At 39.2% G+C, this 14,340-nt stretch overlaps 1 protein-coding gene across 2 annotated transcripts; it reads left to right on the top strand.

The window, feature by feature from the left end:
- Positions 1-62: 62 nt before the first annotated feature.
- On the top strand, positions 63-13,411 carry LOC308186027 (serine/threonine-protein kinase RIO2-like). 2 transcript variants are annotated; one of them, XM_080574859.1, is made up of 10 exons: positions 63-219; positions 455-593; positions 1,474-1,587; positions 2,589-2,764; positions 4,448-4,536; positions 6,338-6,529; positions 6,934-7,026; positions 7,933-8,454; positions 9,159-9,252; positions 13,098-13,411. In XM_080574859.1, exons 1-10 carry the CDS (start codon positions 154-156, stop codon positions 13,257-13,259), a joined length of 1,647 nt encoding a protein of 548 aa, XP_080430985.1. In that variant the 5' UTR covers positions 63-153; the 3' UTR covers positions 13,260-13,411. The 2 variants fall into 2 exon arrangements, with proteins under 2 accessions (XP_080430985.1, XP_080430984.1); XM_080574858.1 differs by having other exon boundaries at positions 1,471-1,587.
- The last annotated feature ends 929 nt before the right edge of the window (positions 13,412-14,340 follow it).

Genomic DNA, 14,340 nt, shown 5'->3' with positions numbered 1-14,340 from the left:
CCGAGGACACGCGTCTATATGCAGCTGCCAGGACCCAAAACGGGCTCCGCCCGTCCGGGCGGAGCAGAGGGCGAATGGGAAGGGGGATGCGCATGCGCGGTGTGTCCGCGTGAGGCCCGTCAGGCTTGCGCTGAGGGTGCGGGTGCGGCCGCCATGGGGAAGCTGAACGTGGCCGTGCTGCGGTACCTGAGCGGGCAGCACTTCAGGGTGCTCACCGCGGTGAGGACGGGACGGGACGGGACGGGACGGGACGGGAAGGGAAGGGAAGGGAAGGGAAGGGAAGGGAAGGGAAGGGAAGGGAAGGGAAGGGAAGGGAAGGGAAGGGAAGGGAAGGGAAGGGAAGGGAAGGCCCCGGGGGGAGGTGATAAGCTCAGTCTCTGGGGTGATCTGGCGCTGTGCCACCCGCGAGCTCCCCTCCTGAGGTAACGGATCCGTTGTTCGCTTGCCCTGCTAGGTGGAAATGGGCATGAAGAACCACGAGATAGTTCCTGCCAGCTTGGTTGCGCCCATCGCCAGCCTGAAGCACGGCGGCTGTAACAAGATTCTGAGAGAGCTAGTGAAGCACAAGTTCCTGGCTTACGAACGGACTAAAAGTGAGTTTGTTTTTTTGCGTTGGGATCCTTCTCTTGTTCCTCCCAGTTTTTCAGCACCGTTGCTTGGCGGAGGTATTATATCTTATCTTGGTACGTTCAAGTATCCAGAGCATTTGCTAGCCTCATCTTGTCTTGGGCCTAGCTTGGGAATGTGAATTCTTTCAGCAACAAATGGCGTTGCTGATTTCTGAACTGCTGGTGCCAATAAAGATGCCAAGCCAAAAAGAAATGAACAGTTAAGGATTTTTTGCTCAGTCAACAAATTAATAGAAAAAAATAAATAATTGTTAGCTAATATAATATTCAAGTTCATGTAGGAATCAACCCAAATGTGTCTTCTAGCAGACAAACTGGAACAGACTGCAAAAGCTTTATACCTTCACCCAGTCAGAAACAATCACTAAATTAGTACTTATTCTGTCCCATTGTGTTAGTAGCGTTGGATTTCCTTCAGTCTTGCACTTCCATCTGGCTTTGCAAGCATAATGTGGGAGTGTTCATGAGATTCATCTCCTTTTAGTCCCCATTTTTCAGAGCATTAAGGCTTGGTGTAGGTCTTTAAAACAATTCTGAATCCTTGCAGTGTCTCTGAAGTAATCATCCTTCAGAGTAATCCCATGCTATTTGAAGTACTGTCATTGCTTGCGTTAGCAAGGAGTTAACAAAATGTCTACCTTTTATCCAGTTAATTTTCGTAAGGCATGCAGGAATTTAAACTTACTGTCAAGTTGTGTTGATACTAGCCGACAGTAAAAATACTATTTGGGTGTTGTGTAGCAGAAGCAGAAAAAAGAAGAGAGACCAAGATGAGAAGTTCTTTTAAAAGAAATGTATCCATAATATGGAATTAAATGTTGTGTCATTTATTTTTATCTAGCAGTCCAGGGCTATCGGTTAACTAATGCAGGATACGATTACCTTGCCTTGAGAACTCTGTCTTCCCGGCAAGTCATCAGTTCTGTTGGAAACCAGATGGGTGTTGGCAAAGAATCAGGTAATTAAAAAAATGTTTTCAGTATTTAATTTTTTTAGAGGAAACATGTCTGTATTTTTGCTAATGTTTTGTTGGAAACTTGGTGAATTTCCCTTTGGATAATCATATCAGTTAATCTGTCAAACACCAAAATTTATGGGTCGCTTGGAGTTCTGTGCGAGTCTTTTGACTGCATTTGAATTTTTCCACAAGTGTTGTTCTACTCTGACTATTTTGTACAATTCTTGGATGATTCCTTAAAAGGTATTTTGCAGACAGGTGACAGTTGTCTCATGCCTTGCGAAGAATTGTGAAGCCTTCCGTCAAAAAGATTAACATCAGATTTTTCATCCCACCAAAAAAAAAAAAAGTAATATGCAGTACAAACTATTGGAGTGCTATCTTGTTTTCTCGTGCTCATATGTTGATTGTGATTTGGCACAGCATGTCTTTTCTCATTAAAGAATGAGCAGAGGATTACTGAGGACAAATAGTAGGAATGAAACATTAGCTAATTGCTAACACTGCTTGAAGTAAGAGGTCCTTTGAGTTTTCTGTCCAGTCAAAAGAAAGAAGTCTTTTCCAGTGTGTTATTAAAACCACTGGAGTTCAGCATTTGCCCTGTGTTTCACTTCTGGGGGAGCTTTTATTTGGTCTGGGCTTTACAGGTAGTCTGGAGAAATACCGGTCTATCCTGAGTATAGGAATGGTAAGTCGGAGAATTTGAATCATCTCAGTTCTTCATTTCAGTTAGTTCTTATCTCGTAGTCTGAAAGACGTTTCAGATCGGATTGATATTTCTACTAATGGAGCAGCATATCTTCAACAATAATTTCTTCTTGTTTGGATCTTTAATGTATAATATACAAGTTTAGTTGTCTTTTCTGTTAGAAGAAGTGTAGTTGCCATTCCAGAAATAGCAGTTATGAGAAGTCAAGTAAGATTTCTCACTGCACTGTTTCATTATATACCTGTCAGATACCATTTATTTATCAGATCTATGCTGCTGTTTTCTCTCGTAGATATTTATATTGTTGCAAATGAAGACGAGCAGCAGTTTGCAATGAAACTGCACAGGCTTGGAAGAACTTCCTTTCGCAGCCTGAAAAATAAGCGTGACTACCATAAGCACAGACACAAAATGTCATGGCTGTATTTATCCCGGCTAGCAGCCATGAAGGAGTTTGCCTACATGAAGGTAGGTAGTTGTTTGCACCATATTAACAAGGATGTGATAGACTGGAACGTAGTTCTCAGATTATCTTCTCATCACTTCGTATTTGCACTAGTAGGATTTATGCTTTTTTTTTTTCTAGTGGACTTAAATTATGCATTTCAGAGAATGACAGTGCTAATGTATCTTGTATACTTTCAAGTGATAAAATCAAACTTTGCCATGGAAGTCATAGGGAACTGAAGCAATTTCCATGAAATTTCAGGTGAAGCTGTCCAGTCATCTGAGTCTTAATAAAGGCAGTGAATAAACTGGCGTCATTTCACTTAACCTTGTCTTAGAAAAGCAGTGAAGAACATTCCTATATGTTAGGGAAAATTCGTGAAATATCTAGCGGTATTTTAGTCTTGTCAATTTAGATTACTTCCACAAACATAATTACAGAGTATTTGTTAGGGCTGTAAGCAGTGAGTTTCAAACTGGGAGGAGAGCTCACTGAGAGCAGCCCTGCAGAGAAGGACTTGGGAGTTCTGGTGGATGAGAAGCTCGACGTGAGCCAGCAGTGTGTGCTTGCAGCCCAGAAGGCCAACTGCATCCTGAGCTGCGTCAGCAGAGGTGTGGCCAGCAGTTGGAGGGAGGGGATTGTCTCCCTCTGCTCTGCCCTTGTGAGGCCCCACTTGGAGTGCTGCATCCAGGTCTGGGGCTCCCAGCACAAGAAGCACGTGGGGCTGTTGGAGCAGGTCCAGAGGAGGGCTACAAGGATGATCAGAGAGGTGGAGCACCTCACCTGTGAAAAAAGGCTGAGAGTTGGGGTTATTTAGCTTGGAGAAGAGAAGGCTTAAGGGAATGCTAATAGCGGCCTGCAGTACTTAAAGGGGGCCTTCTGGAAAGCTGGGGAAGGGACTCTTTTTCAGGGAGTGTTGTGATAGGACAAAGAGTAACAGTTTTAAACTAAAATAATGGTAGATTTAGATTAGATATTAGGAGGAAATTATTTGCTCAGGGTGGTGAGGCACTGGCACAGGCTGCCCAGAGAAGCTGTGGATGCCCCAGCCTTGGAGGTGTTCACGGCCAGGTTGGATGGGGCTTTAAGCAGCCTGGTCTAGGGGAGGTGTCCCTGCCCATGGTAGAAGGGGTGGAACGAGGTGGTCTTCAAGGTTACTTCCAACCTGAGCCATTCTATGAATCAAGTGAATGATTTGGTAAATATGGTTAGAGCAAGCTAACAGAGCTACAAAATACTATGGCCTACCTTTAGTTAATCTTTAATGTAGTGTAATACTGGATATTAATATTTAAGAAGAAACTTCCGCCTTACTGAAGCTGAGTGTGGATTACCTGACCAGGCCAAACTGTATTTACAAGAACTGTGGAACCTTTTACTAACACCCTATTCCCAGTTATCTGCTGGTGGTTTCTTAAGCTAACAGACCAGATATGGTTCTGCTGTTTTTCTATTCCATTGTGTTTTCCTGCCACATGCAGGATAACTAAACTCTGGAAAATACAGAAGCATATTTAGTAGTGAAAGTTCAGATTGCTCTTCCTTCTTAAGCACATGATTTGATTTTTACAGTTAGCACTTGAATGATCCGTAGGATGCTGCTTCCACAATGATACTGCTTATCTTAGATTTGTAGTTTGTCACGTATGTAATGTTTTCTTAAGGGTTATCTTTTATTTTTTCAATATGTTGTCTTTTTCCAGGCTTTGTATGACAGAGAATTTCCTGTTCCAAAACCTGTAGACTACAACAGGCATGCAGTTATTATGGAACTCCTTGATGGCTACCCTTTGTAAGTTTAGAAGCTTGAAGTCTCTGTTTTACAGAAACCCTAGCAATGATAGGTTCAGTAAGGCAGCAGGGATGGCATTTTTCCTTACCGTATGAGTCAATTGTGACCATGCTGAGTAAAGCTGTCAGGCCCACAATGGCTAGGGTTCTGCCTCATTATATTTGGAGAAACTGGTGAGAGAAGGAAAACTAAAATGATATTTTCTTTGTCCAAAGAGACTGGTGAGATAGACTTAATTTTTTTAAGTACGAATACGTAGAGAAGAGCAATGGGATATAGAGGTTAGTGCTACAACCATTTTCTACACAGACATTGTATGTTCTATATGTTAGTGGTGATATTCAGTATTGACTTGTATATCCTTCATGTTCTGACCGCAGTTCATGATCCATGATGTGGTAAAGATTCAGGAAAGATTAGAACTTGCAATTCTAGAACTTCTGTGTTGTTTTTTTTTTTAATTTATTTGTGTGCATTGAACACCATGTACACTCTGTGTTTTGTTCAAGGAAGATTACTTTTCTTCAGTTGTTCAACACCCAGAAACATGAAAAAACATTGAATTTTATATGTGAATGAATGGCTTGTTTTGTTTCCATAGCAGAATGCAAAATACCTATTTGATACTCTATATCATGTACAATAACAAAGGTTCAGTGTAATTAATCCCAAAGTATACAGTTGAAGAGTTACATTGGAGAAGTGCCTTTTAAGACTTTATCCTGTTTCCCCACCTTTGTTTGTTAAGTAGTTCCACATCTGTCCTGTAGACAGAAAGCTTTAAAGTTACATGTGGGCATCTGCAGGGGAGGTTTGCCATGCTCTCCCTGTTCTGCAGTTTTAACCTGAAGGAGATGCTGTACTAGATGAGAATTATCTCAGATGATCAACATCTCAGAAGATACCAGTTTAGATCACTTCCAAATTCAAAGAAGAAGTGATATAGTTTATGATACAGACCTCTGGCTATAAGAAATGTCACCAATTAATTTTGCTATCAATATGAAAATATCAACAGCAGCCTATTACAGAGCTGCTAGAATTCCCTTGTGCTTTCTGTTAGTATGTGCAACTGATATATTCTCATAACACTACAGTGTTGCATTCAGGCCAAAACATACCACAGAATAGCTATAAATGATGGCTTCTTCTTGACAGTTCCTAGTATAATGAGACAGCTGCCTATTTACTCTGCTTGTGATGTGTAGGTGTGATAAGGTGATGTGTATTTTGCCCACTTCTGGGGCAAAATATATACTTTGCTTTTACTGGTGTATATTCTGGAGTGCTTTAAGCTTTTTTTTTTTTTTGGCTTTTCCTCACCACCAACTTAGTCTTGAAAATATGTTTTTTGTGAGGTATTTGAATACAGGAAGACCTAAGTTACCTAGAACAATCCAGACATAAAAATTTGTGGATCTATTATTTAAATTAGGCAGCATAACCATCATGCATGGTAGGAGGACAAGAGACAAAGGGCTTTAGTTAAAATGAGAGATTTAGCCTGGAGATAGGAGAAGGTTTCTCCCCATGAGGACAGTGAGGCAGTGTGGCGGAGGTTGCACAGTATGTCTCCATCCCTGGAAACTTTTGAGCCCTCATTGGGAATGCTCTGATTAGTCTCGTCTAATCTCAGAATTGACCCAGCTGTGAGCAGAGCATTGGACTAGTAACTTCTGGAGATCCCTTATGACTCAAATTACCCTGTCATTCTGTCAGATGTAACTCATATGCCTTGTCTATATTTTTAAATTAATTCCTTCAGGGTTCAGGACATTTTCTTCTTTATTTAACTTTCCAGATGCCAAGTACACCAAATAGAAGACCCTGCTGCTGTCTACAGTGAATTAATGGATCTAATTGTAAAACTTGGCAATCATGGTTTGATTCATGGGGATTTCAATGAATTTAATCTCATACTGGATAATGATGATCATGTCACTATGATTGATTTCCCTCAGATGGTATCAACATCGCATCCAAATGCTGAATGGTACGTACAAAGTTAAGGATGTATGCAAAATGCAAAATAAATCAGTTAAGTGCTGATACCAACAAATAGTCAACCATGATGTGATTTCATACGCCTGCTTCAAATTGTAATGTTTTCACCATACATTACAAATGCTATTTGTTTTTATGAATGAGTGGAAAACTCCTTAGGATAAATTTGTAATTAATTGCTTCTCAGATAAAATTATTTCTTTCAGTTAAGAAATTAATAGAAATAATCTATATTTATGTATGTATACCTATACGTATGCTTTTTCACTTGGGATCACTGATGGTTGTTAATTTTCAAATAAAAGACAAGAAATGCAGAGTAAAAGTTTGTCATACCAGTAGACTTAATTACCTTGATTATTGCATTTGTACAATCCTGTATATTTTAAACAGGTATTTTGACAGAGATGTTAACTGCGTTAAGGAGTTCTTTAAGAAACGCTTCAACTACGAGAGTGAGCTCTTTCCATCATTCCAAGATATCAGGTAAAAAATGCCAGCTGACTCTTAGTTCTCCCATGTTATGGTAGTTATGTTGGTTTTATGAGACAAATGGATGCCTCTGAGAGATGGTTTTAAGAGAAGTGAAGAGGGGGAAAAAGAGCCTAACTATGCAATTTGAAATATTTTTGTCATTCTTACAGTTAAAAGGATCCATATTGTCTTCATGTCTTCATTGGCAGTTACTAAAAGTGGTTTCCAAAGCCTGAAGCATGTCTTAAAATCTTCTGCTGTCTCCTTTGTCTTACCTCTTAGAGCTAAGTGAAGGAGATCCATCCAAAAGCCGTAAATGTTACGGTGACACAGAATTAGTTTCTCTCACTCTTAAAACCATATGTAACAGTCCTGGTGTATCAAGTATTAATTTAGTTTTCAATTTTAAATTTAATTTTCAAAATGCTAGTACATGTGGTGGCTGCCTCTTCAAATATTATCATCCTCAAAGTTCTCTTCCTAATGACATTTGTCCCTTTTGAAAAGCAAACTATTCTCATGTATTTTAAGAGCAAAGCTGCTTCAGTTAAAAGGGTTTTATACCACTCTGAGCCCTTTCTCAAAGGGGAATTGTCTGTGTGTGTGTCAACGTATCCTTCATTGTTCTGTATGCACAAGCATAATTTAAGTATTATATTTGTTAAAATCAAATTGTTTACTTTCAGTAAGTGCTGATTATGGAGATGGAATCATCTTGTATGAAAGTTTGGTTCTGTCAAGCCACATTCTGCTAACTACCCAAAGCCCTGCACTGTAATGTGTTGCCTATGTTCCAATGGAGTATACTGTCTTTGTTAATAGCATGGTAATTATAGTCTAACTTGATAGTATTTTTAATCCAAAATCTAGCATAATGATTTGATATGTTAAAAGAAAGTTCACTTCTATTTCTCTCAGGAGAGAGAGTTCTCTTGACGTAGAGATTGCTGCTAGTGGTTATACAAAAGAAATGCAGGAAGATGATGAACTGCTTTACCCAGTGGGTTCTGATGAGGATGATCATACAACAGAGGAGAGGGAATTTGTAGAAGATGCTGAAAGTAACGCCAGCATCCTCAGCCAAGATAAAGAAAACAATGCAGACTTCATATATGAAGTGGTTTCTGAAAGCAGAACCTCTGAAGACTTGTATCACAGTAAAGATGCTGAAGCCACTGAAAGTAGTGAAAATTCACGAAGACTGAGTATGTCAGAGTTGAGTTCAGCCTTAGAAAAGGTTGAAGGGCAGCCTGTGCTTTGGAAGTCCAGTGAAGATGCAGAGAGTTGTGCAATTGGATTTTCTGAGCACAAAAGAATACCTGAAAATGCTGCTGAAAATCAGATGGGTCCAGGAGAGGGCTGCAGTGGTAAGGACAACGAAGATGAATGCCCTGATCTGGTTGACTTGTCAACTTTAAATAAGGAATTGATGCCTTACAGGTAAATACTTATATTTACTGTCTAGGAGTGTGGTGAATTTTTCTTCCTTTATTTCTGGTAATAATGTGAGTAAAAGATTCGTTGATATTAAAATGCTGCTGCTGCTAAGTGACTTCTATGAATAAGTTTATAATTAGAATGCTCTTTCTCAGCCTCTGCTCCTCACTCATCTGAAAATAGCAAGAACAAACTCTTTGCAATATATTATTCAAATATATTTTCCTGAATGTCATACCATTTGGCTTTTAATGCCTTTACTGACACACTTGGAAATTCTTGCTTACCTTTAGGCTAACTCCTTTTTATATGAAATTCAAACTATTAGTTAGCAAGCTCCCCCATGTACCTGAATGCATATACAAAGTTCATACACCCTCTTTTCTTTTTGCATTTTTCCTTTTTCATGAAATTCTATGCCTAGGCAGTGTACAGAATCTGAATTAATCTTTTTAGTGTTCTGAAGCTTCTTTTTCTTACACTACTTTGTGTACTATATATGTGGCTATTGCACTATAATCCTTCCTGTCATAATAAGTGTTTTTTGAACTAGTGTTAATATTTCAAATGTAAATGTTGTGTAGTACTCAAATGTTCTGCTAGCAGTTTTGAGTATATCTCAAAAAATTGACTAAAACATGATGGTCATAAAGGGAAATGATGTTTATCTCACTAAATGGAATAAAACATTAATTTACGTATTTTAGAAATGAAGACAGTATGGTTCATATTGCGGAGCACAGAACAAGAACTAAAAGTACGTCAGCCAGCAGTGTTGGGAGCTGTTCAACCATTCCACCGGTAATTATTACCTAGTTTACTCTGATACCGTCCTGCCGTGTAGCTGTTAGTAGGTATTTGTAAAAATATCTTCTAGCAGTAACTGTGTACTGCGTACCTCTTTGGTTTGTAGTTCCTTGCTCACAGAAAAATAGGTCTGATACTTTCTAAGTGTTTACAAGTGAATTATATCCAGTGCTGTACTTCATGTGTTGCTCTTTGCTCTTTCACAAAAGCTCTACTCCAGCATTAGCAACTTTAATTTCGTTTTTGTTGCTAGAAATGAGTTCTGTTCCCCATAATTAATGTTTTTGTATTTTAAATGTGCATGCTTGAGTAAAGATTTACCTTGGCCTTTTTTCGTCTGTCTTTTTAACGCATCTCTTAACATGTTTCTGAAACATATATATGAATTCATTGTAGTCCTAGTGTCTTTGGCAATATGAATTTGACTTTCAGCATTATATAAACCAATACTTTGTGGCAGAATTTTACATCTTTCTTCATCCCTACTCAGCATACTATCCAGTATGGCTACCTCTATCACATTTTAACAAGTGTATCTAAATTTTAAATGGAAGAAAGGCCAGTTTTATGTATAAATAAATGTGTTAGGGAACAGCATGTTTGCAAGTTGTGAAAGACATTTTTACAGGACTTCATGTGAAGGAAAGAGAGAGACTTTGTTAGTCATCCCTGTTCTCACTGTAGGACATGGCCTTGTATCTTCTTAAGGAGAAAAAGAATTAGCCTTGAATTATGAACTGAAGTAAAGAAGAGCTAGGATGACAGCTAGGAATTGCCTGGCTTCTGATCCACACAATATATATTTTTTCCCTTTCAGTTTGCTAACCTAAATGTGTAGGATTTCTTTTGGAATCTCCTATAGATCTCTATTTGAAATTATATTTCTGTACACCAGGGGGTGGTAGCAGTGGTCACTCACTGTAGAAACCTTCCTGATTGTTTAGCAAATGCGTGTTTTTTCTGTAGGCAGACACATCAAACGTGTTAAAATATTCAAATGGCATTTAAGTACCTAATATTCTGTTCTAAAAGAAAGATAAAAGCAGAAGCGGCTTTTGAGAGATTCAGCCACATAAACATCCTGTGTCAATTTACTTTGTGTAATCTTTCCATTTACACGTTCTTACGCTAAGTAAAACGTTTCTGCCCATTGTTAAATCTTATTTGAAGTTTTCAATACTAGAACTAAAGGAAGGATATGCATGATGAGCTATTTGTAACATAAGAACGTGATTGCAAAACTAAAAATACAAAAGGCACTGCAGTAAGTCCCACTGAGCTGCTTAGAGCCAATGCCTCTTATTGCTTCTAGCACTTCTCTGTTGTTTATACAGCTTTCTCAATGGAGAAACATATTAAAACATAAGGAGGTTTCCAGATTAAACACACAGAAGGAATTCATATGGGCATGTATAAACAATAGTAGTAATAGCAGTAGGTGCAGTCATAGCTGGGTGACTGTGCCAGAAAGAAAGCCTTACGAGTTACAGACAATAAGCTATTCCAGACAAAATGAAATGTCTTGTTGTGCTTGTACAAATCTTTGTAGGGACTGCTGTAATTTAATTATAGGAAATAATGCGAATTATGCAAAAATTTAAATAATAAAAAAAAATTGTATATTCATTTTGCTTACAGTCAGGCTTAGGATGATGGAGAAACTAGTGAGACTTGCATGCTGTGATTGAGCAGTAGCATTTTGTGAATTTACATTTTTACATAGTGAAAATATCTGGTATTTGTATTGCAAAATTTCTTCTAGCAAGCCTTGTATGAACTGTGAAGGAAGTCATCTGTCCACCAAAGTGGGAGAAGTAGAGAAGCCTTCTTTCAGAGCTCTGCCTGTAAAAAGCAGAGGATGACAGTTGTTTTACTAACAGAAGAAAAACATCAGTGGACCAGTTTAAACCAGTTCTTATCAGCTTTCTACAGGAATTTCTTCAGGAATATTTTTAAAGAGCATTCACAGATTTAATTTCCAAAATGCTGTTGGTTAAATACTGAGTTCTGCTAAATTTCCAAGGAAAGAAGGACAGATCATATACTACTCTTTTTATTCACATTTTTGATAGTCAACCTGCATGTGGTAAAGCTTAGGAAACTACTGTTCAGGTGAATACTATGTAATTACTACAGCATTCCTACTGAAATCAGGATTGGGTACCTGGATTTATTGACTACCTTGCATTTTCTTAATTTAGTTGTATTAGTCACAGCAATTTTTAAACAGTGTAACTTGCCAAAATAATTCTTTCTGGTTCCTGACTTAACTACCAAACTACTACTTCATGTGCTGCACTGAAGTTGAGCTGACACTATGATAAACTAAAAACAAGGCAACAGAAATTGGGGTAAATGCAAAAGAAATGTTACTAGATTGTGTGGTGATTTCGCACCGGTAGGTAACTTAGGTCCTCCATGCTTCTCTTAGCCCCATCCTCAGGTGGAAAAAGGGGGAGAAAACATGACGACATAAAAAATATTCATGGGTTGTGATAAGGACAAGGAGATCACTCCTTGTGCTGGAGCAAACTGCTCCAGCACGGGTCCCCCACGGGTGGGCGGTAGCTCCCCACAGACCCCCTGCTCCTGCATGGGCTCCTGTCCACGGGCTGCAGCTCCGGCCCGGGGCCTGCTCCTGCGGGGGCTCTCCATGGGCTGCAGGCGCCTCCTCCAGGCCACATCCACCTGCTCCACCGGGGGCTCCTCCACGGGGGGCTGCAGCGTGGAGATCTGCTCCGTGTGGGACCCATGGGCTGCAGGGGGACAGCCTGCTCCACCAGGGGCCTCTCCTTGCACAGGCCGCGGGGGAACTGCTGCTGCCTGTCTGGAGCACCTCCTGCCCTCCTGCTGCACTGAGCTCAGGGGCAGTCCTGACCTTAATGGGAGAGTGCCTCACAGCAGGTGAAAAGCAGAGGAGGGATTCCACATCACTGACTGCTGCTCTCTTAGCCGCACTTGTGATAGAGTTGTTTTCGGTTAGAATTGTACTCAGACCATTTGTAATCCAAGTATTGTAAAATCAAGGTGCTAAAAAAATGTAGCCACAAACCTGGTAATTATTGTAGGGCATAAAATACTCTCTTGGTCCTTTTTCTACGTACAAGATGTTTGTCAAATCTTCAAGCACAGGACATTATCATTTTTGTTGAAGGCATGTATTTTGCACTGAAAAGTACTAGTTCATTATGATTCCTGTAAGAAAGGCACTTAAACCCTGCAAGATATCACCTAAGATGCTTTTTATTAGAGCTAACACTAAAAGAAAGAAAATAGCACAGATGATCGTAAACCCCTTCAAATGCTGGAGCCCTGAACATGACTCCAAACCGCATACCAACAGTGCAGACCTTGTCTGTAGCAGAGGTTCTCCCCTTTCTCTCAGTTGAGATAATTATATGATTTTCTTACAAGGAAACAACTCTACTTCTACTGTCAAGCAGAGGTGATGTTCTTATGAGAACTTCTTGCTGCTCTGTTAAAGGCAAGACCACAGAGCAGTGGTAATCACTGGTACCAAGCGGAAGCTGCCTGCAGGCTCCTCTGTCACAAGGAGCTGGAAGGAGTTGACTGAGTTTGCTTCAGGCCAAGGGATTTGTGCAGCCCAGCACAGGCCTGCTGGCCACACAGTCTGAGCAGCACAGCACAGGGCAAGCCTGGGCAAACTTGAGTTAACCCTGGTGTGGATCACCAGCTGCTCAGTGCATGGTGGCCTTCTCGACAGGTTCACTACTACCACATGTTCATGTTAGTACTGATGATACAGTGTAATTATGATATGTCTTAGTACTAAATGATCTTCAAAAAGTTCTGATACTGAATTGTTTGTTTATTTGTAGGAACTGGTGAAAAGGAAGATAAAACGCCAGCTGACGAAACAGCAAAAGTCTGCTCTGAGGCGACGACTACAGAAAGGAGAGGCAAACGTTTATACCAAACAACGTCGAGAAAATATGCACAACATTAAGTCAAGCTTGGATGCAGCTAGTTTCTGGGGATAATTTATCATAGCTGCCACAGAACATGAGAAAACTCACAGTACATACAGCTGAAACAGTTACTTAATAACCAACAATCCTTTTATACAGTGGAGGAAAAGTTCTTTACAACACAATGTATTTCTGGAAATTAATAAACATCACTGTGGTTCCCCCGATTTTGTTTGCATGATTTTGTTTTGTGTTTCTAGTTAAAAATTATTGACTGTAATTTAAAATAAATTAGTAGCACTAGGTAAGATCATATAAATACAGTATTTCCAACAGTATCTTAAGTCAATTTTACTGTTTTTGTATAGATTAAGAATCTTCTACTGTGCAGAGGATCCCTCTTTAAAATTTTTCCTTTGTTCCTTAAACTATTTTTTGCAATGACATGAAATTTAAATTTGAATTCTGCCCTCGTGTTACAGATATTTGATTTAATTAAAAATCACAAGAAAATACAAACTGATAGCTTGTAGTACCCTATAAAATTTCTTTTGAACCTGTACGAGGATCATCAAACAATATAATACACATTCTTTGAACCAAGCAATTGTTATTTTTCCTTTCACTCCAAGATCTCATATAGATCTTGTCCAGAAAGAAAAGAAATAAATAAGTGCTGTACAGATCTGGCAGTCACTCAGGTTTTGAATTTGCCTGTGCAGTTACCAATAAATTTAATTCATTTAACAATTTACATGAAGTGGTAAGCATTCTGAACTCTTTTAAAAAATATCACCATGTATTTTATTATGTTATGTCCTGGGTCTCTGAAGACCTAGAAAAACAAGTACCTTGATGTGTCTGTGATTTAGGTGAAGTAAGAGCCTTCCTACCGATGTGTGACATGGTAAAGTTTGTCATCAGTCTATAGTTTGCAACGTTTTAAATCTTTTACTTGCTTGGGGAAATGAGGAAGTTTGGATTTTGAGGTTGATTTTATACTTACACCTGATACTATCTATTCTACTTTGCCCGAACTGAAAATCAGCTTTTAGTCTATTGAGGAGTCACAGCCTCTGTCCTGTCTTGCAGCATACTCTGCTTTGAAAGTTTTTAACTTCTGTCTTCTTGCTGTTACTGTAAAAAAACTAGT

The sequence above is a fragment of the Anser brachyrhynchus genome (assembly GCF_964034855.1).
Source record: "Anser brachyrhynchus genome assembly, chromosome: Z".
In the NCBI taxonomy this organism is placed as follows: domain Eukaryota; kingdom Metazoa; phylum Chordata; class Aves; order Anseriformes; family Anatidae; genus Anser; species Anser brachyrhynchus.
Note: the sequence above shows the minus strand (reverse complement) of the source record. Positions and strands in the feature narration are given on the sequence as shown.